Genomic DNA, 26,547 nt, shown 5'->3' with positions numbered 1-26,547 from the left:
GGAACTGAAGGGGTGTGGAAACAACCCCACCACAACCACCAGAGAACCTCACATCTCAACAGCCTCTTCTGGACAGAACAACCGCTGAACAACAACACCCACATCCACCAAAAAAATATGTTAGAACCAAAAGGATGTATTTATTTTGCTGCAGAAATCCTGCTTTTAACAGCAAGTTAATATCACACACATCTGGCTAATACCACTGCTGCCCCCTCTAATTTCCATACCTAAGCAGATCCCTAGAATTTGTCTCCTGCTTGGAAGCTGACCTCAGACCACACAGTCTATATTTAAGATGTCAACTGGAATGAAATGTGCAATTGTCTCTTGCCTTGGGCCCATTCTCCTCCTTGCTGGGTTTGAAACTTGCAACTCACCATCCCCTGGCAGCAGGTTTGGATGCAGTTCCTTGCACACAGAGACACACAAGCACATGGCATCCTCGTTTTCCACTCACAACCAGACACAGTTCTTCAGCTAAATTCATGCCAGCCCAGCCCCCACGGGCTTCAATGAGAAAGTCTTTTCCTTTTGTGCTGGAGAGTTAGATTTGGGCTTTTGTTTGAAAATACACTTGTTTTTTTCTTGTCCTCTTCCCTCTCTGTTCAGTCTGGAATGGTTCACGTTACCAAGGCACTCGATTTTTCCTACGCTTCCTCCTAAATCCGAGGCATCACGACTGAGCGTTGTTGCACACTCCCTCCAGCATGCACCAACACATGGCCCCATCACGGATCATTTTAGGGCACAGCTGAGCACCGACAGCTCTCAGGGTACTCACTGTCGGCTCCCTGCAGGTTGTTCTACCTGCGCCAGGGAGCGACGCTGCCATCACCCCACGGGATCCTACAGCAAACAACTCCGTGAGTTCCCCTCCTGGCTGGAGCCGTGCTGGTCACAAGATCCCAAACACCTGCTGGGGTGGGGTAGAGCCGCTCCACTGAAGGGAGCTGCCGAACGCGACAGCTCTTCAGTATAAAAACACAACAGTAAGCGAGGCTAAAGGAGCCTCCTCAAACTTTTCAGCACCCATTAAAGGTCCTTCGGCGAAGGAAGACCCCTCATCTCCCCGTGTGCCATCAGCCCCTCACCTACCCCAAATGCCACTGACAGCAGCACGTTCGCGGCCAATATTCTTTGTTGCACGGATTTTAAGACCGCCCGGGGTCGGTGTGAGCCCCGCGAGGGGATGGCCAGCAGCCCAGCGAGGGTCCCGCTGCGGCCCCCGCGCTCCGCAGCAGCCTCGGCCGGGCGCACGCTGCCCATCGCCGCCTTTGTCACCGCACCCCACGCGGGGCGCCAGGCCCCGGGCTGCCGGAGGGGCGCGGGCCGCGGCCGAGGGGCTCGGCGGGGCTCCGCCGCGGGGATGGGGACCCCGCCCGTGGGCGCTGGAGATGAGGACGCGTTCCCGGGCAGCGGATCGGGGCCGGCAGCCCCCGCTGAGGGAGGCGGGGGTGCGGGAGAACAGCACATCGCGGTGGGTCACGCGTGGAGCGACCCGGGGCCCGCCGCCCCTTTGTGCGCGCCGCGCCGGGCTCACCCTTGTGCATGCCGGTGTAGCGGTCCTTGAGCACGGTGAGCTCGTAGATCTTGCCGAACTGCTCGAAGAGCGGCTTGAGGTCCTTCTCCTCCAGGTTGCGCGGGATCTGCCCCACGAAGAGCTTGATGGCATCCAGGTCCTTCATGCTGTCGGGCTGCGCCGGGGGCTCCGCGCCGCCGCTGCTGCTCATGGGGGAGGCTCGGCGCGGCGGCGGCGGGGGCGGCTGCGGCGCTGGCGGGAGCGGCGGCGGCTGCCTCCTCGCCTCGCCCTCGGTGAGCGCGGCGGGAACGGCCCCGCCGCCAGCGCCGCCGCCGCGGCGCCACAAAGAGCCGCGCCACAGCGCCCCCTGCCGGGCCCCGCGCCGCCGCGGCCCCTCAGGAGCGGGGGGCAGCGGGGAAGGCACCGGAGACCCCCGGGAGCAGCACTCGGCACCGGCCGGCTGGGCCAAGAGGGTGGTGAAGGCGACAGGGCGGCAGTGACCGCCGCGATGCCCGTCCCGCGGGCGAGGGAGGAGATGTGTTTTTAGGGCCCAGGAGCGCGGAGGGCCCAGGGAGCGAGGAGAGCTCTGAGCACCCACGAAGGCAGATCCGCTCCACATCCCTGTCAGAAATTAGCATTCGGCCCATTTTCTTGGTGCCTCGGCACAAGGGTCTGGAGGCGAAGAGATTATTTAAAGCAGAAAATTCTGTAACGTAGCCGTGAGCCAGCAGCGAGCACAGGGCTGGAGGGGGCTAAGCTGGAAGGGGAAGCCATACACGGCCCCAGGTCTACAACCCCGGGCAGGCTCCTCTGTCTGCCCCTGCCTCTCTAGGGAAAGTCCCTTTTCTTCCGAGCAGCTCAGCTGCCTCCTCACTGGGGCTCGGTGGAGGCATCCCCAGCCCGGTCCTGTGTCAGACCGTGCCAGATGGTCAGGAGCTGGTTGTGTATCCATGTTGAAGCAGCCATTATTGCTAAGGGGACCAGCGCTCCCTCCCCGTGTGAGGCTCCGCATTGCTCTCCCACTGCTTTCTCCAGCTCTGGCAGATGCTGTGAGCCATTGAGGGGATGTCAGCGCTCCAAGCAGCGCGGCCCAGGTGGCCCCGGGGCTGTGTCACCTCTGTGGCCCACCTCTGTCACGGCAGGGTGACGCTGAGGCGCGGCACCGCCGAAGCTCCATCGGGAGCAGCTGTGCTGCAGGGATGCAGCCCAGCCCCGCCGCCCACAGCCACACGCTGCCTGCATCTCCTACAGAGCATCCCCTCTGCAGCGTGCACGGCTTTTGTCGTCACACCACACATTTCAGCCTGTCATGCTGCCCCAGTGTCCCTGAGGATGAATACACTCCTGGTGCTGGGAGGAGGGAGGGGGTGTTGGCTGGGCTGTTTGCGGAGAGCTGTGGCAGAGTCAGGTGCTCAGCTCCACTGAGCATGCCAGGCCTGTGCCTGTGAAAGGACCGTGGTGCAGGCACAGCCTGGCCTCGCTTCCCCTTGCGTAGTATCTGCTGAGAGCTTTCTGCCATCCCACTTTTCTCCTGCCCTGGATCCTGCGGAGGGAGGGTGGCAGTGAGTGGAGAGGTGACCCTACTGCACGGCGCAACATAACCAGGGCAGCCACAGCTCTGTGCTCCCACTGCAGCCAAATTCAGCATTCTCCTGCTGGTCCCTAAGTCCCATCCTTCCTCCTACCCTCTCCCCACAGTGCCCCACATGCCAGAGCTTCAAACCCTACCCAGATCTCTCAGGTGTGATCTTACCTCGGCCCCTGCACCAGGAGATACGTGCAGCAGGAAAAGGCAGGTTGGGACAAAGGGGGGTGTGTTACCAGGGGAAGAAGAGGGGTTCCAATCCTACAGAGCAGATGGAAGAATGGAGAATACTGGTTGTCTATGAGCACCTGGCTCCCAGGCTGAAGTCATGGCAAGAATGAGAGAGGCAAAGCCAGAGGGATTGGGGATTCCTCCTCACTCTCATGCTCAGCAGAGCTACAGCTCTGTACCCTGCTCCCTGCAGCACTGGCTGTTGTGCCCAGCTGTGTGTGGAGCTGCCAGAGCACTCAGTGAGGGCCAGCAAGAGCCTGGGATTTGCATCCAGGCTTTTCATGGAAAGGGACTCACAGAGGCCTGCAGCTTTCTGCAGCCTGCTCTGAACCCAGGGATGCTGCAAGGTGTCTCAAGGCTGGAGAGCTGTCTTGTGTTTGATGGTCTTACCACTCCTAAAATTCACCTTAAAACCCCCCCAGAATCTCCCCACACTGGTCAAACTTTCTGTTGACATATCTTGCAGAGGCTGCCAGGGTTCTGCCATCTATTTGGAAGCCACAGACGCATCAGCTGGGAAGCCTATGGCAAGTCAAGCTGTTCTCATTTTTGACAGCTGCAAGCAGATAAGGCAGTGTTTAAAACAAGAAAGCTTTATGGAAACAGCAGCAATCCTCACCTTGGACAAATCACACCTAAGCAAGTAAAGTTTTCCGGCACCTTTGCATGCCTAGCTTGCTTTTTGACATCAGCTGTTGCAGCAAAAGCTGCTCTAGGCTTTTGTTACAGCACAAGGGGACCCAGTGCCTCGGGTAGAAAATGTCTGTTTAGGAGGAAAGATAAATCCAGTCTCTTTTGGAGTTCATGAATGGACATACTAAAACCACCCTGACTGCAGTAAAGAACAACAGACATGAAAATACTGCTGGTAAATGAAAAACAGAACAGCTGTCAATCAGCACCTGGGGTTTACAGAGCCAGACAAAGAATTACATACCAGAGTAACAGGATTAAGGGGAAGATAAAAGGAATCTTAGCACCAAGATGGAGAAAAAGGGAAAGGAGAGGTCACCTGTGCAGAGGAAGAAGAAACATGTTGCATCTGTCATGGAGGAGTCTGCACAAGAGTGCTAGAAGGAGCACAGCAGAGCTCAGATGCACAATTCCCAGGGGTGAGGGGACAGATTCTGCCCAAACCTGAGATGCTGCTTCAAAAAAGAAGTGTTAGAAGAAAATCACATTGTATACCCAACAAGTTGCTCTTTTGCAGAGATATTTGCTAGTGAAAAACACCCAAAATATTTTCCTTACACACATCTAGACTTGCCTGGTTTCTTGTGGCATATGAGTATTTGTATTTAGATGGGGCAGCTTAAGATGAAAGGTGAAGAGGTCCAGTCCAGTGGCCCAAATCTGAAAAGGGCTCAAACAAATGGTGCAGGAACAGCCAGGTACATTTTGCTACAGTGCCTGCCTAGTCCTTCCAGCTCCTAAAGGCAGTGAGGAATGGAGAAAATACAAGCTGGAGCTCTGAATTTCCACATCACCTAGGAGACACCATTTAAGGCAGAAAATCCTCACCACAGCCCAGGAAAAAAAAAAAAAAAAAAAAAAAAAAGAGGGGGGAAAAAAAAAGGTCCTTGAAAACAGTCTGCCTTTCCTTACCTATTTGTTCCCTAGGCAGAAGAGCCACAGGATTAGGTAAGACAGTCCTGGCAGAAAATATCCAAGCAATAAGACAGTATCTCAGGGAGATAAAAGTTATTCCTCTAATGTGATTGCTTCTTGTCTGGTGTAAAAGATTCTGCAGCCAGACTGCCAGCCTAAGAGAAAAATATCCTGTGTAAAAGGATATAACTTGCCATCAGCTTTTATCCTCTCTTGTCCACCAAGACCTTGCTGTTTAGCTTTCACTGAATATCTGTTTTACCAACCAATTCAGAACGAGGGAGTTTTAACATTTCAACTTTGCAAGAACCCAAAAATTAACTAAGTTTTGAGGCTTGTGGATTTTTTGACCCAAGTTGTCACAGTGGGTGAACTGGAAGTGACCATCACACATTCCAGATATCTTTGTGATCAAAAGCAGCTGTTCTTTGAGGATTGATTTCAAAAACAAAACAAAACCCAAATAAAAAAATAAAAACGCACCACCTCGTGGAAGAAGTTTGGGTTGTGTGCAAGCAGTTTCTTCCAAAGCTTGAAAGCAAGTTGGTCAGGAAACAATGGCACAGGGCCGTCCTTTCCCAAATAATGAGAGGCAAGTCCTCAGCTCCACAATCATGCACTATTCAACTGAGCTGACTGAGTTCAGTTTGGACCTGGTTTTAATCAGCAAAGACATTGAGCTCTGCTGATCTGGCTTTTCCCCTTGCTCCCCAAACACTCCAGCAGCACAGAGATGGTTGTTTCTGTCACATGCTGTCATCTGGGTATCCCTTAAAAATAAAAGGACTGAGCATTCCTAGAATCTTGGGGTCATCCCTACAGCATCTGCTTCTCACTCATCTTTTTCTTTTCGGTCAATTCTCTATCTTCCCATTACTCTCCATTACACTGTATTAAGATATTATATTAAAAATATTCTACAGGAATAAGCCCACAGCATGAGCAACCTGGCTTCAGGACACAACCTAGTTGTCCTCATGTTCTCATTACCTGAGAGAAAGAAATGTGGCACGTGAAGAAAGCAGAGAGGATTAGAGGAGAATGTGGCAATCACCAGATCTACTCATCTCCACCCCTGCTCCCAGCAGCTACACCACTGAGCCCTTCAAATATTTTTCAGAAGTTTGATGGGGATTTCTTTTCTCCTGCTCCCCCTAGCCCAGCAGTGACAAATCCAGCCTCTAGAAAAGCACATTTTTCACTCAGGACTCCACCCCACATCTTCCACACATCCCTGGGCTGTTCCAGCTCCAGCAGCTCCAAAGAGCAAGGCCCTTTGTACCTCCTACTTCACCAAGGTGCTGTAAGTGTCAGATATATTTAAGAGCATGAAGCATTCAGATACTATGGAAACCAGGGCAAGAGAAAAACCAAAAATAGATGGAAGACGCAAGCTGTTGTAAGGTCTGGAAAAGCCTTGCTGAGGAAGGCAGTGCTTGCTGCAGCTGATTGCAGAGTGGGATCCATTTAGAGCTCGAGCATAAAATATCCTCTCTCCAATCTTTCTGTAGTTTGTCATTTTTCTCTGCCACAGGGAAAGGGATATTCTTTAACTTCCCCTCTATTTAACAGGCCTCCTAATTAGCAGTTCCTTTGAATGATTCATATTCTAGCGTGCCCTTCCCATGACCTGGAGTAGACTGCTGCCTGACTGCTTCTGTAGAGCAGGAGTATTTAGGAACACACCATGAGAAAAAACCACCACAGAGCACTCTCCTAAAAAGGAAATCCAACAGCAACCTACAGAGAAGGGTGCCTAAGAGTTGTTTGTCTGCCTCTCCTTTTAATAATCCTTTTAATCTCTACAGAAACCAGTTGCTAAAGTAGAATAATACCTTCACTGAAAAAACCCAGAATGGCACGTGGAGGAAACAGAGAGGATGCCAGCATGAGGAGTACAAGCCATCTGAAAGATGGTTAATCAAATGGAAGTCAGTATCAGCACTTCAGCACCCCTATCAAGAACTAGTCAATGCTATCACAGAAGCACCATCTGAGAATAAAATCTTCAATTGCCTTTCACGAGTCCCACAGCCCTTACAGGTTGTTCTCTGGTACAAATTCCCAGTCTCTCAGTGTGGCATACAGAGGTCTCCCTGCACTGAGAGCCAGGCTAAGCTGGAGTGGGGTGGCTGCCACAGCCCCAGTCTCCATCCAGGGAAGGCAGCTGCACCTTCTTCTTCTCTTTCACACCCCCCTTCCTGTGAGCAAAGAACTCCCTGCTGTCCACAGTGACCTTCCCTTCAAAGAGGGCACTGACATAATTATAGGTGATCTCAAAGGTATTTTCCATCCTAGTTAATTCTGTGATTCTGTGATAATGACACGACAGAGCCTGTGTTAAACCCAGCCTACAATGAGCTGCCCCTCAGCCTGTAGGGTTTTGCTCCATGTGCCAGAGGGCTGTGAGGGCACAGTGGGCACCCCAGCTCCAAAAATGCACTGTTACAAGCAGAGGAGGTAGAGGGGAGACTTGTGTAGAGAGAACATTGATGATACATTTCTAGAGCAGCTCTTTGCTCTCCATCACTGCAATACTCCCTCTTCTTCACTGCCTTGTCCCAGCGTCTCTTCTGCCACCTTCGTTTTCAACCTTTCCTTTGACTTAGAAGACATTTCTTTCTTTTCTAGAAAGACACGTCACCACTTTGAGCAGCCTGGTGTGAGGAGCCAGGACCTCCTGGCACCTCGGCATCCTCCTGGCACCTTGGCATCCTCCTGGCACCGCGGCATCCCCAGCAGCAGCCCCAGGGCCCCGCGGACAGGCAGCCACGTGTCCCCGCTGCCGGCAGGGAAGCAGAGAAGGAAGCAGAGCCCTGGAACAGCTGGAACGGGGCTGCCGAGCCCACACCCGCCCCGCAGCGTGCAAGGGCTGAGCCCTGCTCGGCATCCGGGGCCGCCGTGCCCCGCCTGCGCCAGAGGGCTGCGAGTTTGGGCACCCCAGCTCATGGGCACCCCAGCAATGCACTGTGAGTTTGGGCACCCCAGCTCATGGGCACCCCAGCAATGCACTGTGAGTTTGGGCACCCCAGCAATGCACTGTGAGTTTGGGCACCCCAGCTCCAGAAGTGCAGTTACAAGCAGAGGAGGTAGAGGGGAGACCTGTGTAGAGAGAACAATGATGACACCTTTCCAGAGTTGGGAACAGCGGCAGAGCCAGGCCGTGGATGGCACTGGGAGATGCTCCTGTTGCCTCAGGACCTGCGGGCACTGTGGATGTGACAGCCTGGTCAGAGAGCAAGGAAAGCAGGTAAGGCTTCCCAGAATGGGCCTGCGAGACTTTAGGGAGCTGGAGATAAACAATGATAACCAATTATTAAAAACAACCTGCAGGTGTTGTTTTCCTAATATCTGTTCTCTTGTTATTCTCATAAGATTGGTTATAAATGGGCATCTTGTTAATTAGCTAATCACGGAATCACTGGGTTGGAAGAGACCTTCAAGCTCATTGAGTCCAACCCAGCCCCAACACCTCAACTAAACCCTGGCCCCCAGTGCCACATCCAGGCTTTGTTAAACACACCCAGGGATGGTGACTGCACCACCTCCCCAGGCAGCAATTCGAGAACTTTTCACCCTTTCTGTGAAAAACTTTTTCCTAATATGCAACTTGAATTTCCCTTGGTGCAGCTTCAGGCTGTGTCCTGTGGTTCTGTCAGTGCTGCCTGAAGAAAGAGACCAACCCCACCTGAGCACAGGCACCTTTCAGGAGTGATGAGGGCACCTCCGAGTCTCCTTTTCTCCAGGCTGAGCACCCCCAGCTCCCTCAGCCGTTCCTCAAATGTATTTTGAGGATACCTGATTTTCAGTCAGGTGAAATGCATTGATTAAATGACCAGTCAGGTCCACCTGTACCAACCAGTGTATAAAAGAAGTGGTTCCAAGTAAAGACATGTGCTTATGCCACTCAGCTTTCTGATGACTCTGTCATTTCTTATTAAATAGTGACAAAGGGCTGCGTGTGTCACCACCCTGTGTCACCGTGGGGACACTGCTCAGCCCCACACACTGCTGGTGCTGGAAGGGTTTCTTTCCCAAGGAGAAGCCCTCAGGATTCTGGTGCTGAACTCAGCATCAGGGTGAGCACATCCAGCTCTCCCCTTCTGCCACTCCACACCTCTGACCACGACTCTGACAAACTCATGGCCAGGGAACAGATCTCTTGCAATGCTTGTAATTGGAATAAATAGTTTAGTGTTCAAATAGGCATTGGGTAAGGACAACAATCTCCATGAGCACACAGTCCTGGCTGCTGAGGTAAGCAGTTTTTCACAGTACCAAAGCTGTTTTGCATAGAATCTTTAATTGCTTCACATGAGCACAAACCTTCGGAATAAACAGGAATTTGCTCACCTCAAGGTGCTGGAATCATGCTTGGAGTGTGTAAATGTTTTCTGTCACTATTTTACACTTTGACTAGACTGGATGAAGCTTTTAAATACATAGATTTTCTCCCATTTTGTAGAGGTGTCTATTCCTCTAAATAATGCAAGGAGATTCCATTTTTGTGAGCAAATAGATCTCTGACAAATCTATGCATCAAACCTATTCACTTGGTTTATTTTCCAAGGGAAAAAGGGACAAACAAATAAAAAACCCGAAGTTAAAATACTTAAATATTATTACATTTACAGTCCTAAAATATGTAAATCAACTGCATTGAATTTTCTATTAGCTTTTAAATATTCACCTCAATATACATTTGTTCTTCAGGGCACACAAGAGATAAATAATTGAGTTAACATTGCTAGATAAATCAAATCATTTTCCTGAGCTGCAAATATTCCAGATTATAACCTTGGAGTTGCTATGCAGTAACTACAAATAGAAACTAAACAGATTAAAGTGAGCAAGCAGGAGTCTACAGTCAAGTACCCAGAGGCCCAATTTTCTGAGACATCCAGGAGCAGCCCCAGCATTTCAGATTGGCGAGTCAAGACCAAATGAAATGTGAAACCCAGCTTAAACACGGGGTGCAGGAGCAGCCTGGGATTTGGGCTTGGGCCATGAACAATGTAAGAGCATGAGATTTAAAACAAACAAAACACCCTCAAAACCAAGCCCCACAGCAATTTTGGGTATAGCTGTGGTTTTGAGTGTCTAAATAGATTGTGGTGACTTTCAGCCACAGATAGTGGGAGACCTAATTCCATTCTGGCTTCAGGATTTTCTCTGCACTGAGTAGAGTTCATATTGCACAGCATTACTTCTCTCCCAATAATAAACCAACCCCTCTCATCTGGGAGATGAACTACAATAATCCAAATTACTCCCAAACAATTCCCAATAATGTCCATGCAGGTGGAAGTGGGCAGAAGGAATTAACAGTTTCAGTTAAACCCTGATGGAAAACCAGTTCTTTGTGAGCTGCAGACTCTGACAGCACCAGGACAACAGCTGAAGTCAGATAAATAGCAAAGAAAATGGATTTCTGGCTAGAAGTACCAACTGCTAGCCACTTGTGTGGATGTGGATATAATGCTTTCCATGCTCTTCCCTACAGGCCAGGCAAACTCCTCAGAAAAAGAGGATAGGTAAAAATAAGGGCAATAAGAATCAGCTACACAGCTCTTCTGGAACATTGTGGAGAACTTTTATTTTATCACTGCATTTCTGCCTTTGTGTTGGTGGCTGAATTGATCAGTTATGCTGCAGTGCAGATCAGCTCCAGGGGCTCTTTGCAAGCTTCTCTGTTGACTTACCTAAGGAAACAACAATGTGGGAACTAAGTTCAATCCCAGGATGGGCACTCTGCTCCAACTATGAGGAAGTTGGGATTTAAATTCAATCCCAGGATGGCCACACTGCTCCAGCTACGAGGAAGTTGGGATTTGACTAGCTCAGATTTGAGCATTTATGTTTCAGTGCACGTGCACTTTGATCAAAAGCAAAAACTCTTTTATCTGTTGTAAAAACTACTTTTTATGGCAGCCAGGGAGAGAGACACAAAAGGATTACAGGACAAACTACCATTGTGTGGGAGAGAGCAATGTGCCATCCCAACTGCCCCTCAGGTTTATGAACTCTCCTCATTGATCTTACCCATCTTTATTTTAGGTTGTTTCCACTGGCTTCTGGCACTGCATCAGGAGTGTTAACAGTTCACTGCTGAGACCACACAGAGCTAAGGTGTTTCTTTGTGCTACAGCCTCTGCAAACAGACTGGGTGGAAGTTTTTGATTCTGAACTTTGAGCTGCTCATCTGGAAGACTGAAGGCTGACAGTTTCCACAGCAAGGAACAAGCTCCAGGTCTGTTCTGTTCACTCTTGCCCACTACTGCCAAATTTTACACACATCAACTCAAGCTGCAACAGCATTGCTAATATTCTTTTCCTATTTTTCTCAGCAAAGTAATGGAGTTAATGATTAAGACTGGTGAAATAATCTGCTAGACTGGAGGGAACACCACCTCCTGAAGTGTAACACACCAGAAATGGATGCTGCAGCTGGAGGACTCAAACTACTCCCAGATACTCAGAGCCTGCAGAGTTCTTCAGAGAGCCACTGTACCATGCATGTTCTAAACCTAGCCAGCCCAGGGCATGCAGCTCCCCAGGGCACAGCAGATGCAGTCTCTAAGGGCAGAGCATAAAAACCAGTGGAAAACAATCAAGGCTTGCCTTTCAGCCACTCCAGCAACTTCTGCAGTCATTATAAATTCATTTGGCAGAGGAGTGCCATGAGCACTTCATGCATGCAGAGAGACACATTTCAAATGAGCACTCAGAAGATGAGGAAAAGGCAGATTTCCCAGTGTGGCTGATAGTTCTGGAGTGCTTGGCACCATGCTGGCACCACGGTGAGCCACTGACACCAGCAGGCTTTCCTGGAAAAGACAAGACCTTTTAAAGAACAAATTGCTACATATTTAAAGTAGCAGAAAGGACAAATCATGGGATAAGGGTACTACTCCAGGAAGCAGATTACAGTAAAATAAACAAAGGAGGATGGAAATCAGTGCTTTGGTGCCCATCCAAAGCACAGTGACTGGTCACAACAACCCCTTTTCTGACAAGCACGTGCAGAGCAGGTGTGTGCAGACAGGAATCCACAGCTGAAATTTTCCATGCATTCAAAAGAAAAAAGGTCCACCTCAATTCAAATTAGCTTTTCAGCCTCTGTAAGATATGCTGCTTTAATTACAAGTAGTAGCTTAAATTTTTAAAAAACTGTCACTGTGGCATGTGAAGAGAGCTCATGTACACAGAAGAGGTTACAGAAAAGGACTCAAAACTTGCTGGGTGGCAGGACAGTGCTCAGGGTTATCTTCTAGACCTACAACTAGCCTAGGGCTTGTAGTATTTCAATAAATTTTCCACGTCTGAGCTGCTCTTCTCTCGTTATAAACAGAACCAGCTTGTGTAAGTACATGGCAGCACAGAACATGATCCTGCAGCAGCTGGAGTAGGGAACACCCCTCAAAAATCAAGCAAGAGTTTAGCACAGAGTGGTGGCAGCTGTGAACTGTTCAAGGACCAAAAACCTCCAGAGAAATCAAGTACACAGCAAAATGCATCCTGCAAGAGAGACAGGACAGAACCTGTCCCAGCAGAACCCTCATGCCAGAAACCCATCTTAATCTTTCCTCATCCTGGTAATAACACTCAAGATCACTCCCAGTGCACCTCCTAAAAGGGGGTGAGTTTGAACAAAATGCAAGAAGGTGCTTGCTGCAGACACTGCTTGCTCAGCACGACTCCCTGAAGCCAGGCAGTGAACTCAAGGAAGAGGTGCCATAAGGAAACATGCTAATTGCATTCTCTTTAATTTGCATGTGCACTTTTTGGTTTTTTCTTTTAAACAACTGCTCCAAGTCCTTGTTTGCTGGGCAGAGATACCATGTCAGGCTGTAGTTTCAGTTTCCAGGCTGGCTGTGTGACAGTGTCCATGAAGGTGCTGGACTTTGGGTGACACTCAGAGAAGCTGCCCAAAATCAGACTGCAGGAATTGCTGAAGTCTCTCAGCCTCTCCCTCACCCAAATGCAAAGGAAAACCAGACATGGTGCAAGTCAGGGGAAGAAGGTGAAGAAAAGCACTTCAAAGGTGCACAAGAGTTAAAATTTCATTTTCTTTATGCCTTCCTCCCCTCTATACAGTAGCAGAGAGGAGACAAAGGAAAAGGAACAGCAGGGTTCAGTGGAAGGCAGAAGGTTCCCAATGGGCTCACCGATGGCTCAGTGCTGCTGGGTGGGGGGACTTGGTGCTTCACTGCTGCTTGGTTTTAAGGGATAATCTCTGTATCATCTTGTAAAGGAGACCAAAGTGCTGGAAACAGAAGAGAAAACAAGTAACTGTGACAGTTCTAAACACACAGCTTAGCAGAAGGCTTAAAACAATACCAGTGTGCAAATGCAGAGCCTTGTTTGCATCAACCACTCATCCTGAAGATGGAGTGGGACTTGATGGATGAGGAATTATGACAAGGAAGCCAAGTTATACAGAAAATGATGGCTTACAGAAGTGTTTGTGCAGGTCTGTATCACCTCATTGTGAAGATGTGTTAAAGATTTTTTTAGTTTTCATTTTTAATGCAATTCTGTTCCTTCTGAAGGTGAGGAGAAAGCTTCAGATTTCAACACATGCAGGTTCCTGGTCTCTATAGAAACACTGCTGCCAGCAGTTTCAGGAAGGTAAAAATGAACCAGGCAAACAGAGATTCCCAGCAATTCACAATTCTTTAACTGGATCTTCTCTTTCACCATTTCCCCAGTGACTTAGAAATTCACTTAATTCTTCTTTTGATTTTGCTGGGGTTGATTGTATTTTGATTTGATATTTGACACAGGTAACAAGATTCAGGCTTCAAATAATTTCAAATTCAAATAAAAGAACTAATGACGATTGCTAATAGAAATCAAAGTATGTTTTTCCCTTTGCTTATATTCTTACACATTTAAAATGCTTATCATTTCCCTAAACAAATAATAGATACAAATAACACAAAGTGGTCAAAATTGAGAGTGACCTAAAAAGCTTCCCTTTCATTCATGTCCTTCATGACCCCAGGCAGGAACAAAGCCTTGCTCACACTGTCTTGGTTAACACTGACACAAAAACATTAAATTTGGCTGGCCAAGGCATGGAGTATCACATTTCCAGAGGTATGGACACAGGATGTATTTCTGGCTTCATTGAAAAAAGAAAGCAGAATTCTGAAGATGCATTTCTAAGCTGCATCCCAAGTTCAAATATTTCCTAATAGTACAAGCTACAAACCTTTAAATTACCAAGGTAACAAGGTAAATTTGTTGTAAAGTTTCAGTTTGGAGCCAAAATACATTAGCAAGTGAGTTATGCGTGTCCTTGAGTACAAGAAACAGCTCTAAAAAACAGGTTTGCACTAGAATGGCAAGAGACTGCCTGCAGCACAGGTAAGTGGCATTATTGTTCCAGCTTTAGTGCTGACACTGTGTGAATTCCTGAATCTAACTTGTTTTTATAAGGAAAATAATATATCTGTGTCTCTTACCTGCACTGCAACATAGGCAACACCAAGGTAGGCTGCAATACAGACAGCCAGGAGCAGGTCAAAGATTGCTGGCTTGACCCTGGAATAAGGAAAAGTGCACATGAAATTGATACAGCAGGTCCTGCCAGGGGGTGAGACAACAGCCCAGCATGCCCAAGGGAATTCCATACCTGTATGCATTCATCACCTGCTTCAGCTGGTCATAGAAAACAAACTCAGGGTCCCTGTGCAAAGGAGAAATTTTTCAGATTCTGTTGCATTTCTTGACCCTGCAGTCAGGACAGCCCAGAGCTGCTCCCAAGTTTATCCAACCAGGCAAGTATGACCACCCCCTACACTGGTTGTGAGCTGGTTTTAGTCATTAGGACTTTCTTTTCCTACTATCAGAAGCCCAAGGACATAATTCAGAACTCATGCTGGTGTTCAGCTGTCTCCAAAGAGGCTGAACATCAGAGATTCCTCCCCTCTGTTCACTAAAACAGCTTCAGCTCGAGCAGGTTCAACAGGATGGAAGCTGCCTTTTTGTAATTAACCAAAACTTAGCCCTCTCCTGCTCTCAGACTGGGAACAGTGGAACCAAAACAGTTTAAAAACAAGCTTTTCAGACAGAGGGAGCTGCTGGGCCTTGTTCCTGTGCTGTGAGGAATCACGAGCAGCTTTCTCTGTGAGAACACCAAGCGTGAACCAAAACTGACAGGAGAGCAGAAAAGAACAAAGCTGCATGTCAAGAACCCAGGAAAGCTGCAGCTCAGAGACAAAATTCTGTCCAGGGGGAAGCCAGTTTGCATGCCCTGGCTGGTTCTTTCACATCTTTTCTTACCTTTTGTCTGCCTTCACGTGGTGCTGCTTGACATCCTTCAGGTAACGTCCCATATAATATTCTAAGGTGTTGAGGAAGGTGCTGTCCTTATCAATCAGCTGGGCAGCCCTGGGCTGACTGCTCAGCCAGTCCATCACTGACTCCAGTTGCTCCTGCTGGATTTCCTGCAGAAAAATACCACCAGAGAAAGGGAGTCAAGCACACATCAGAGCTCTCTCCCAGACTCTAGGTTCCACAGGTTACAAAAAGAATGTACTGCACTTACCATCTGATCTGTGAAGATCTGCATATCTGCAGGTGCTCCCTGCAACAGAAAATGAAAAAGGTTATTTTTGAGCTTGGCTGGGCAGGACAAGTCTGGCCAGCACTGCATGGTGGGCACCTCTTACCTTTTCTGTTAGATTGTAGATGACCCTTGTCAAAGCCTCAGCAATGATCTGAGTATTCCTGGTCAGTGCTTTAGTGTCTATTCGTGCCCTAAAACAAAAGAGAAGATCATGGACTTGCAACGGCATCACCTTCCTCCAGAAACAACCCCTTTTCACTGAGCCTGAATCCAGAGCCCAACTCCCACCGTCTGTCACCTGTGCCCTGACCATGAGAACACCACGAGCAGTTGTGAGGGCAGGTTTCTGGGCTGGATTTGAAGCCCAGCCCTGCCTGCCCAGGGCCCCTCACCTCCTGTCCATGATGCTGTTGCGCAGGCTGTCCCGGTGGCTCTCCAGGTGTGAGATGGTGAACGCCGGCAAGCGCCGGATGGCGAAGCGCTCGTGCTCCCACGCCAGCATGTCCTCTGCCAGGTTGATCTTCTTGTGCACCATGGAGAACTTCACCTCTGGGAACTGGCTGGCAACAACCTGAAGACAAGGGGAGGCCATTCAGGGGTGCTGCCCGCTGCAGAGTCCCACCCTGCACTGCCCTGTCTGCCTACACCCATTTCTGTGCGCTCCAGAACGTGAGGTGCAGTTATTGACATTATTAAAGCTGGATTTTCAGGTCAAAAAGAGCTGTTTTAATGTCTGTACAGGGTAGCATTTGCAGATCTAGTCTGCTTCACTTGGGACTGTGGCATGAGGATTTGTATGCACTTCAAATCAAGTGATTCTAAACAATATATGAATTATTTCAATAGCACACCCTTTCTTCACATCTTCCTTCCTCTCATGGAGAGCTGTATAGTAAGTCCCAAGTTCCCACAAACCTAAAAAGCTTTTCCTTACCATCTCCAGTTCTCTCAGAAATGCATGCTGCAGGGTGCCCTCCTTGGGAGGCTTTGAGACATGAAGATGAAGGCTATTGCCTCTGCCCAGAGTGTCAAGGCAGAGAACAAATGCTACATTGTCCTGCAGAAGGCTGGAATCTGGAACAGAAAAATCCAAACCTTTATTGCTACATCTTGTGCTGGGATTTCCACCCCCCTAAAAAAGGAAGGCTGACAGAAGAAGATTCTCACAGGAGAGCTGACAATTAATTATAGACTTTTAACACAACCAGCCCCTTACTCACCAGTGTGGTCCAAATTATCCTCCAGCCACCGCTTAGTTCCTTGATAATTAAACTTGCCACCTCCAGATGCAAAGAACAGCAAGTTATACCTGCCCATCAAAGAAGCCAGAAAAGGGTTAGCATGCTGCACTCCAAGAATTCCTGCACTCAGCCCTGGAGGTGTGGTGAAATCACAACCACTTGCACCTGACATCCAAGGCAAACTGTCCATTAACACTTCCCACATGGCACATACTCAGGCAATGGCAGGACAAATTGAAAGTGGGGAGCTCCCAGTGCTTGAGGATGGAATCTGCTTCCCACATCATCCCCTCCACGTGTCAGCTACACACATCTAACCCCAAACAGAGCAGTTCCTCACCCAGCATGGGTCCTTCTGTAGGTGTAGAGCCGAGAGAACAGCCTGGCCAGTTCCAGCAGCACTGAGATTCCACTGCCATTGGAGTCAGCCCCATGGGACAGCCACTGCAGGATGAGGTGGGACAGACACAAGGTGACAAACTACCCTGACTCTCAGCTATTAGAACAGCACAGCACTGTGCTCCATTTGTAACTGCCCCACAGCCTTAATGCCAAGACACATGGGCAGAGGGAAAAGGAACAGAGAGCTGCAAGAAAAGAATACTCACTGGAGCCACTCCAAAGGAATCATAGTGGGCAACTATCACAACAGTGGGCAGGTCTTCTCCACCCAGCCCTGTCAGCCTTCCCTGAAAAGGAAAGAGAGCAGTGTCACTCCTCATCACCTCTTGTGTGCCTGTACAAGGACAGCCTGACTTCTACATTCCTGCTGAATCTGCTATGGCCTCAGTTGTGAGGACTTCAGATACCTGGCTGAGACTCCCCTGACTTGCCCTGTCAGACCAAATGTCTGATAAAGTCCCAATAAAAGAAGTCACCTCATCAATGCTGCCAGGCTGAATCCATACACAACTCACCTCCACACTGGGGATGAGCCAGTCATTGATAGCTTTGCTTTGAGCCCCACTGGTCACCATCTGGAAGCCATTGGCAGTTGCTGTGTGCAGCAGAACTGAAACAAAAACACCAAAAAACCCCACATTGTACACCTGGGGAAGTTTCCTCCCTTCCTTTCCCCTGCTAACTGAGCTTTGAGAGACCAGCTTTAAACCATTTAAGCCCTCTCACTTGTCACTGGTGTTTATGCAATGACACAGAATCTTGGTGCTTTTTCATTCTGTCCTAAAATCCCAGTATTTTGGCTGGTCAAAAACTTTTCCTGAGCAGTACTAAAATTAGTCATAAGCAGCAGGTCAATAAGTCAGTCATATTATTTACATGGAAGCATGAAACTGACTTGTGGTCAGACAAAAAGCTTCAGCTTCCACCAACACACCATCATCACTTAACATTTTCAATGTTGATTTAACCTAGTTTTGATTTCTACCTTACTTGAAACAGTGTGAAGCTGAGAACTTCCTGCAACTGTATGTCCAAATATAGTCAAGTAATGCTTTCTTATACTGTGCTTTTCTTCCACTGAATCTCTAAACACTTTGACAAAGACAGAATAAACACAAAGGCGACAGAACACTGGTTCATGGTGCAGATGACACAGCAGACTCCTCCCAGAGGTGGCAACAGGCCTGTCTTCCTCAAAACTTTTTCCTCCTTGTTAAAACTCACCTTCTGCAGCAGAGGCAGAACCCTGTGATGCAGAAGCAGCCCGTGTTTGTTCATAGATAGACAGCAGCTCCTCATCCTCCACTGCGAAGTAGACTGGCACAATGGTTTCCATAGCAAGCATTTCTGGCTCTATCTCCATGAATTGCTGAAGATTTAAGCGAGACACAAACTTAGCATCTGCTGAACACGAGAGGTGTCAAAAAAAAAAAAAATCAACAACCAAAGCAGAGAGAGAAGTTTTAGAATTAAAATACAATTTATTGTGCATTACAACAGAATCTTCCAGCCCTTCAGCAACCAAGCTTTTCTCCAATGCACCTCCCACGGGAAGGGAAAGAAAACTTTTCTGTTTACCCTCACGACATCCTGGGGGACAGAGGAGATGGATCGTGGCAGGATGATCACCACAGCCCCGGCTGACTGGCGCAGAGCCTTCTGGTACTGCTCGTAGGAGAAGTCCACCAGCCTCATCATGACGCAGCGGCGGCTCAGCACGTCCGCTTCCACGGTGCGCGCCTCCGTGTTCAGCACGGCGCTCCTGGTGCCTGCCAGCAGGGAAAGCAGGAGGGCTGCTAAGGCACTGCACCCCATCCCCCTTGCTCAGCCTGCCTCCTGCTCACAACGCTCCTGGGGACAGTCTGATGGGCTGCAGAGAGGCCAGAAGCTGCAGAAGGCTGAGTTCGCCTCTTCGTCCTCGTCCGAGAGGGAGCAGAGGCCTGCGGGTTTTCCTGTGCAGCCACATCCTGCCAGACCCCTTGTTCCATGCCTCACAGCCTCACCTTCCAGTCTAAATCCTGCCAGACCCCTTGTTCCACCCCCCACAGCCTCATCTTCCAGTCTAAATCCTGCCAGACCCCTTGTTCCACCCCCCACAGCCTCATCTTCCAGTCTAAATCCTGCCAGACCCCTTGTTCCACCCCCCACAGCCTCATCTTCCAGTCTAAATCCTGCCAGACCCCTTGTTCCATACCCCACAACCTCACCTTCCAGTCTAAATCCTGCCAGACCCCTTGTTCCACGCCCCACAGCCTCACCTTCCAGTCTAAATTCTGCCAGACCCCTTGTTCCACACCCCAAAGCCTCACTTTCCATTTCTACATCCTGCCAGACTCGCCTTGTTCCACACCCCACAGCCTCACCTTCCAGTCTAAATTCTGCCAGACCCCTTGTTCCACACGCCATAGCCTCACTTTCCATTTCTACACCCTGCCAGACCGCTTGTTCCACACCCCACAGCCTCGCCTTCCAGTCTAAATTCTGCCAGACCCCTTGTTCCACACGCCATAGCCTCACTTTCCATTTCTACACCCTGCCAGACCGCTTGTTCCACACCCCACAGCCTCGCCTTCCAGTCTAAATTCTGCCAGACCCCTTGTTCCACACGCCATAGCCTCACTTTCCATTTCTACACCCTGCCAGACCGCTTGTTCCACACCCCACAGCCTCGCCTTCCAGTCTAAATTCTGCCAGACCCCTTGTTCCACACGCCATAGCCTCACTTTCCATTTCTACACCCTGCCAGACCGCTTGTTCCACACCCCACAGCCTCGCCTTCCAGTCTAAATTCTGCCAGACCCCTTGTTCCACACGCCATAGCCTCACTTTCCATTTCTACACCCTGCCAGACCGCTTGTTCCACACCCCACAGCCTCGCCTTCCAGTCTAAATTCTGCCAGACCCCTTGTTCCACACGCCATAGCCTCACTTTCCATTTCTACACCCTGCCAGACCGCTTGTTCCACACCCCACAGCCTCGCCTTCCAGTCTAAATTCTGCCAGACCCCTTGTTCCACACGCCATAGCCTCACTTTCCATTTCTACACCCTGCCAGACCGCTTGTTCCACACCCCACAGCCTCGCCTTCCAGTCTAAATTCTGCCAGACCCCTTGTTCCACACGCCATAGCCTCACTTTCCATTTCTACACCCTGCCAGACCGCTTGTTCCACACCCCACAGCCTCGCCTTCCAGTCTAAATTCTGCCAGACCCCTTGTTCCACACGCCATAGCCTCACTTTCCATTTCTACACCCTGCCAGACCGCTTGTTCCACACCCCACAGCCTCACCTTCCAGTCTTCCTCCTCAACACAACACACAGGTTACCTGTCTGCTCACCTGCACCTAATAAAAACACACCTGGACACAGCCTGGCTCTCCAGAGCCTCCCCCAGCTGGAGGATCAAGCTGCAGAAGCCCCTGATGAAAGGACACCAGACTGGCCCATGTCACCCCAAGGACACCAGACTGGCCCATGTCACCCCAAGGACTGCTCTCACTCAGCCCCAAGGAAGGTTCTGGAGCTGGCAGAGTTACAGAGGAGCAGGCTGCTCCTGAGGGCTCGCCCTCTCCTGCTCTCAGTTCCAGCAGATCAAATCCCCCACGTGGAAATGCAATCCCCTGGGAGCACAGCAGGCTTGCCAGAAGCTCCTGCATTCCCCAAGGGAGGGCCAAAAGGACATCTTCTGCAAATAGAGAGGGTCAAATCCACCCTACAATTTATAATTCAATTTATTTTTCTATAACTCTGGCACCTCCACTGGAGAGCTCACCATTCTGGGTCCCCACACAGGGACAGACAAGGTGCTCCAGCCCCTGTCAAACAGGAGCACTGCTAAGAACTGGATTTAAACCTGGCTTAGCTTAACTCTAACATTAGTTTGGTCTTGTCAAAGGTCACAGAAACACCTAAACAAGAAAAAACTGCATTTCCCCTGCATACTATCAGTGAGGGCCACACACCCAGAACCAGAGGCCAGGCACAATGGGAACTCTCCCCACAGACCTCTGACCCTAAACAAACAAACACTAACAGCATTCCCAGTCCAACCAGAGAAAAACAATTCAAAATGGGGATAATCCCTCCACCATTCCCAAAGGAATGTGTATAAACACAGCAACGTGTGCACCTGAAGTTCTGCTCTCTCTGACATCCAAGCAGAGCACACACAACAGTATTTTCCTGACAGGTTGATTCTCTGTAGCTTCTCTACAGAGAACTGGTTAGGAATCACTCGTTTACAAACTAAAGAATTCTCATTCTATCAGCATTAGAGGAAGACCAAGCTTGTTCTTAAATTGCTCTGTGAGTGATACTGACAAAAAAAATCTTCCCTCTGCAAGAAGAGGCTGAGCAGCAACCTGTTACTGGGTATTTTTGGAAAATAATACAAGAGCTGGAACAACAAATCAGCTCAGTTGGTCAGAGCATGATGCTAATAACACCAGGGTTATGGGTTTGATCTCTCTGTGGGTCATTCCCTTTGAGAGTTGGACTCTGTGCTTCTTGTGGGTCCCTTCCAACTCAGACTGCTCTGAAATGCAGCTTTATCCTGAAGGACATCTCAGAACACACAAGGAACAGGAACAGCAGCAGTACCCTTCCTGTCCCAGGAAGGAACAAAGGAAACACACAGCCCACCGAGCTAAAAGGCTCCAGGAAAAGAAACAGCAGAAAAAGTTAACTGGAAGCATCTTAAAAAAATAACACCTGGCTTTTCAAGAGGTCACAAAATTGTGAGCTGAACCACATCCCTGCTAAGCCTGTCAACAAACAGCTCCCAGCACCTGAGCAAAGAGAGAGTCCTACCCCCATGCAGGGCCTGCCCTGGAGCTCCTGAGGCTGTCAGCAAGAGAGCCCTCAAGATGTGGACACCTTCTGAGAAACTGTGATGGGAGAACCCAGAACGAATTTCATTTATTTAGAAGCCAGCAGAAGAGTGAAGCGTTTAAGAAGTACACAGGCACAGCTGCATTTCATATCTTACATATTTGAACTTATGAAGATCTGAAAGAATGAGAGATGGTGTCTCACGGACAGCACAAATTAAACGTGAGGCTGTTCATTGTTAGCTCTATAGGAAGAGTCACCCACAGACAGAACACATGCCCTGGCCTGGAATAAAATCACTGCAGAAGACCCAGAAACAACCTTTGATTCTGGGTTTGTGGGCACACCGGGGAGGAGGCTGAGGGCTGCAACACCTCAAGGACTTGCAGAACAGGGTGTGTCTCTGACCCAGAGAAAGGTGTTGCACAATCAGCAGGCTGCAAGTGAGAGAACAGAGGAAGTAAAGGTCAGTTCTAACACAGGGGAAGGACGGGCTCTGAAATGGAGCCACTGGAGCAACACAGAGCTGAGGATGAAGAGGATGAGGAGCAAAGAGGAATCAACCAGTCGATAAAGGAGTCAAAGGCAGAAGGGCAAAGCTGAGCCCACAACCGAGGTTACCAGGACGGGGAAGGGATGCAGCAGTCCCCCAGGACCCAGAGCCCCCAGCCCACACCCAGGGCTCCTTGGCTACCTCTAGGTCACCACGATGGAGCTGCCGGCCCCTCTCCCGCTCGTGCTGAGCCTGGGCAGTGAAACCCGGCCCGCCGGGGCCCTCCTGCGGCCTGCCCCGGGGCTGGGCCTGGCCCCGGGCCCGGCTGCTGCCGCCTCCCAGAGCCCCCCGAGCCCACCCGAGCCCTCCCCTAGGCCGGGCCGCCCTCCACGGGCCGCCCGCGGCTTCACGGCCTGCCCTGGGCTGCTCCCCGGGCTCGGGGCTCCCTCCCCAGGCCCCACCACCCCTGAAGGAGCCGCTGCCGACAGCACCGAGCCCGGCCGGGCCGTGCAGTTCCTCACCGTAGGGCTGCCCGCCCAGCTCATACTGCTGCATGCGGTAGACCGTGAACTCATGCGCCGCCTCGGCGGCGGGGGGCGGCCCCAGGAGCAGGAGCACGGCGGGCACGAAGAGCAGAACGCTGAGCGGGAGGCACGAGGCCTTGAGCACCGACTCCAGCACCTCGCCCGCCTCCTCCAGCATCGCCGCGGCCCCGGCCCGCACTGCGGCCTGCTCGGCACGCACGGCGCGCCCCGCGCGGCACGCCGGGACCCGTAGTTCGCTCGCCGCCGCGAGGGGCGCTGGGAATTGTAGTCGCGGCACACCATGCTGGCCGCGGTACGGCCCCGCCTTGGCCTGCAGGGGGCGCGCTCCTCACGGAGCTCCGGGCGCCCCCCAGCGGATGGGATGGGATCCATGGGATGGGATCCATGGCGTGGGGTGGGATCCATGGGATGGGATGGGTTCCATGGGATGGGGTGGGATCCTTGGAATGGGATGGGATCCATGGGATGGGATCCATAGGGTGGGATGGGATCCTTGGGATGGGATCCATGGGATGGGATGGGTTCCATGGGATGGGGTGGGATCCTTGGAATGGGATGGGATCCATGGGATGGGATCCATGGGACGGGATGGGATAGGATCCATGGGATGGGATCCATGGGGTGGGATCCATGGGATGGGATCCATGGGACGGGATGGGATAGGATCCATGGGATGGGATCCATGGGATGGGATCCATGGGATGGGATCCATGGGACGGGATGGGATAGGATCCATGGGATGGGATCCATGGGGTGGGATGGGATCCATGGGGTGGGATCCATGGGATGGGATAGGACAGGATTCATGGGATGGGATAGGACAGGATTCATGGGGTGGGATGGGACAGGATGGGATGAACAGGATGGAGCAGGATGGGATTAATGGGACAGGACAGGACAGGATGGGATGAACAGGACCAGGCAGGAGGCTCCTGCTGCCCCCTGAGCAGGGCAATCCCCCTGTCCCGAGAACAGGAGGGCAGCTCCAGCTGTTCCCAGACTACAAAAACATCCCCCAGGCAGTACCTGGCCTCCAGAGGAAAAAATCTAAGGAAATCAACCCCAGGCTTTCTGATCACCTTGATTTATTGCAAAACAAATGGGCTGCACACTCAGCTCTCGCAGAGGGGCTGGGCCAGCAGGATTTATGTGAGTCCCCAGTGCTTTTGTGGCCTTCTGGCACGGTGAGAGGAGGCATTTGGGTGCTGCTCTGGTGATTCCCTACATGGGAGAACAGAAGAGCAGGGATCTGAGGCACAAGCTGGCTGTGTCCTCAGGCCCAGGATGGCACCACGCTCCCCAGTCTCCTTCTGCCCATGCCAGTGCCAGCCCTGTCACTGCAGCTCTGACCACGGTCACAGCATTTGCCCTGGCTCAGTGCCCAGCCTCTGCACCCTGGGGAGAGTCTGGGCTGTGGCTGCAGCCCTCTGCCATCCTCAGGCTGGGCAGAACATCAAGCTTGCATTCCTTCCCAGCAGCTGTGCCCATCACAGAAGGTCCAAAAGGATTCCAAAGGCTTGGAAGGGCCACCTGGTTGGGAAAATCCACCCTATTTGCCAGCATGGCCTGGGGCAAAACACCCTCAGGTGGGCAGCTACAACACCTCTGCACACCCAAAGCACATAGAGAACCTGAGCACTGCAGCTGTCCCAGCAGAGCACCAATCCCAAAATGTGCCTGTGTCTTTCACTCCCAGCCTAGGAGCAATTCCTGTCCCTGGGCTGCAAGTCCTGGTCCAGCTCACAACTGGCCGGCCTTGCTGCAGTCCTGCCAGGCCAGCAGCAGCACCATGAGGTCCTGGGGGCTGTCTGGCACCTCTTGCCCTCCCCGTGGCCCCTCACAGACTGGGCAGATTGCTCATCATGCTGGAGTTGCTGGACAGAGGCGCCCTGGGCCGAGCGTTCCAGGCCACGGAGCCGCGGAAGCTGTCCCGGCAGCGCAGGGAACTCTCCGTGGAGGAGCCAGAGTTGATGTCCGAGATGGCCACGCAGCTGCCGGGCCTGCAGAGCCCAGCCCTGACACAGCAGCAGCACAGCAGGCTCCCCACGGCACGGCGAACCTCCACGCTGCGCAGGGAGTAAATGACGGGATTGACGCCCGAGTTGAGCAGGGCCAGAGCCAGGGTCCAGTCCAGGCTGTGCAGGTGGCTGCAGGCCCCGGTGTTGCAGAACACATCGAAGAGCAGCAGGACAAACAGTGGGCTCCAGCAGAGGATGAAGGCCCCCAGGATCATCAGCACCGTCTTCAGCAAGCGCAGGGAGCGCCGGCGGCCGTGCCGGGAGCAGCTTTGCCTGGAGCTGGCCTGCACCAGGTGGAAGATGGAGATGTAGAGCCCGATGATACCCAGGAGGATGATGCTGAACATAACCACGGAGAAGAGGATGTAATCCTTGGAGTAGAGAGGCAGGAGCACGGAGCAGGCCTGGAAATCACAGAGGCAGTTCCAGCCCAGCAGCGGCAGCAGGCCGATGACGAGGGCCAGCAGCCAGCAGGCCACGATGAGGCCGCGCAGGCGCAGGGTCTTGCTGGCCTCGTTCTCCGCGATGGGCCTCACCATGGCACTGTAGCGCTCCACGGCCGTCACCAGCAGGCTGAAGATGGAGGCGGCCAAGGCGATGAAGAGGATGCCCTCCCTCAGGAACCAGAGCTGCGGGGACAGCTGGAAGGTCTTGCTGCCCGACAGGCAGAGGTTGCAGAGGTAGGCGATGCCCGCCAGCAGGTCGCTGAGGGTGATGCTGGCGATGCAGGAGTAGACCCAGCGCCGGCCCCGCAGGCAGCGCAGCACGGCCAGCAGCACCAGCAGGTTCTCCAGGATGATGAGGCAGCTGATGATGGCGAAGGCCGTGCGGAGCAGCCCCATGCCCTCGTCGCCGGAGTGCCGGGCGGTGAGCTTGCCCGAGAAGTTGTAGTGCTGCAGGATGATGTTCACGTTCCTCGTGGCGGCCAGCTGCAGGCAGGAGGATTTTGTCCCCAGCAGCTGAGCAGAGTCCAGGGGAAGGAGGAGGGAGTGATTCACCAGCCAGCCCAGCACTGGAGCAGCCATCTTCTGAGCCTGGGGCAGCAGTCAGGGGATGCTCGATGCAGGAAGGGGTCAGGTGCACAGCAGACCCTCTGTCTGAGGGCTGGAGCAGCTGTGAAGCTGAACCCAGCTCTGCTCAGTGGAGGTGAGAGTCAGAGCCCTGTCTGCCAGCTCTGCAGCACTGAAAGAGCAAGGGGAGAGGAGGGTGAGGTGTTTTGTAAGTCCACCCATAAGCATGGGCTTCCTGTTGTTTAATAAAGTTTCCTGTTGTGACTGACAATATTGACATCTCTTCTAACAGCTGTCATCATTTCTTGGTAAGGGTCTGGTTATTCTCAGCTTTGCTGTGGTTGTGAAGGTGTGACATGAAAGAAGAAACATGCCAGGGTTGGAGCAGGCTGTGTCAAAAAGGGCAACACCTTGATGGGTGGGGTCTGGGGGGCTGAACAGATCCAAGTGCTGGTGAAAGCACCCAGAGAGCTTGAGACACAAAG

General features: G+C 51.3%; 3 protein-coding genes across 6 annotated transcripts in view; all 3 read right to left on the bottom strand.

The window, feature by feature from the left end:
* Nucleotides 1–1,706, bottom strand: part of CELF5 (CUGBP Elav-like family member 5) — a 36,298-nt gene extending 34,592 nt beyond the window's left edge. Inside the window, exon 1 of the mRNA XM_041415253.1 lies at nucleotides 1,544–1,706. Within this exon, the coding sequence (XP_041271187.1) occupies nucleotides 1,544–1,688 (145 nt within the window). The 5' untranslated portion in view covers nucleotides 1,689–1,706. The remainder of the gene's footprint in view (nucleotides 1–1,543) is intronic.
* A 7,524-nt stretch (nucleotides 1,707–9,230) lies between these two features.
* NCLN (nicalin) lies at nucleotides 9,231–23,266 on the bottom strand. 4 transcript variants are annotated; one of them, XM_041415653.1, is made up of 16 exons: nucleotides 23,011–23,266; nucleotides 18,744–18,934; nucleotides 18,390–18,534; nucleotides 17,681–17,775; nucleotides 17,372–17,452; nucleotides 17,104–17,207; nucleotides 16,743–16,831; nucleotides 16,457–16,596; nucleotides 15,915–16,093; nucleotides 15,626–15,713; nucleotides 15,502–15,540; nucleotides 15,237–15,400; nucleotides 14,587–14,640; nucleotides 14,417–14,495; nucleotides 13,115–13,212; nucleotides 9,231–11,773 (listed from the first exon to the last, which is right to left on the bottom strand). In XM_041415653.1, the coding sequence occupies exons 1-15, from the start codon at nucleotides 23,189–23,191 to the stop codon at nucleotides 13,153–13,155; spliced, it is 1,689 nt and encodes a 562-aa protein (XP_041271587.1). In that variant the 5' UTR covers nucleotides 23,192–23,266; the 3' UTR covers nucleotides 9,231–11,773; nucleotides 13,115–13,152. The 4 variants fall into 4 exon arrangements, with proteins under 4 accessions (XP_041271587.1, XP_041271596.1, XP_041271579.1 ...); XM_041415662.1 differs by having other exon boundaries at nucleotides 9,231–10,648; XM_041415645.1 differs by having other exon boundaries at nucleotides 9,231–13,212.
* A 1,584-nt stretch (nucleotides 23,267–24,850) lies between these two features.
* On the bottom strand, nucleotides 24,851–26,077 carry S1PR4 (sphingosine-1-phosphate receptor 4). Its single transcript, XM_041416606.1, has one exon. It carries the CDS (start codon nucleotides 26,075–26,077, stop codon nucleotides 24,872–24,874), a length of 1,206 nt encoding a protein of 401 aa, XP_041272540.1. The 3' UTR covers nucleotides 24,851–24,871.
* Nucleotides 26,078–26,547: the final 470 nt, after the last annotated feature.

This window comes from Onychostruthus taczanowskii, unplaced genomic scaffold (genome assembly GCF_017590055.1).
Source record: "Onychostruthus taczanowskii isolate IOZ18803 unplaced genomic scaffold, ASM1759005v1 scaffold106, whole genome shotgun sequence".
In the NCBI taxonomy this organism is placed as follows: domain Eukaryota; kingdom Metazoa; phylum Chordata; class Aves; order Passeriformes; family Passeridae; genus Onychostruthus; species Onychostruthus taczanowskii.
Note: the sequence above shows the minus strand (reverse complement) of the source record. Positions and strands in the feature narration are given on the sequence as shown.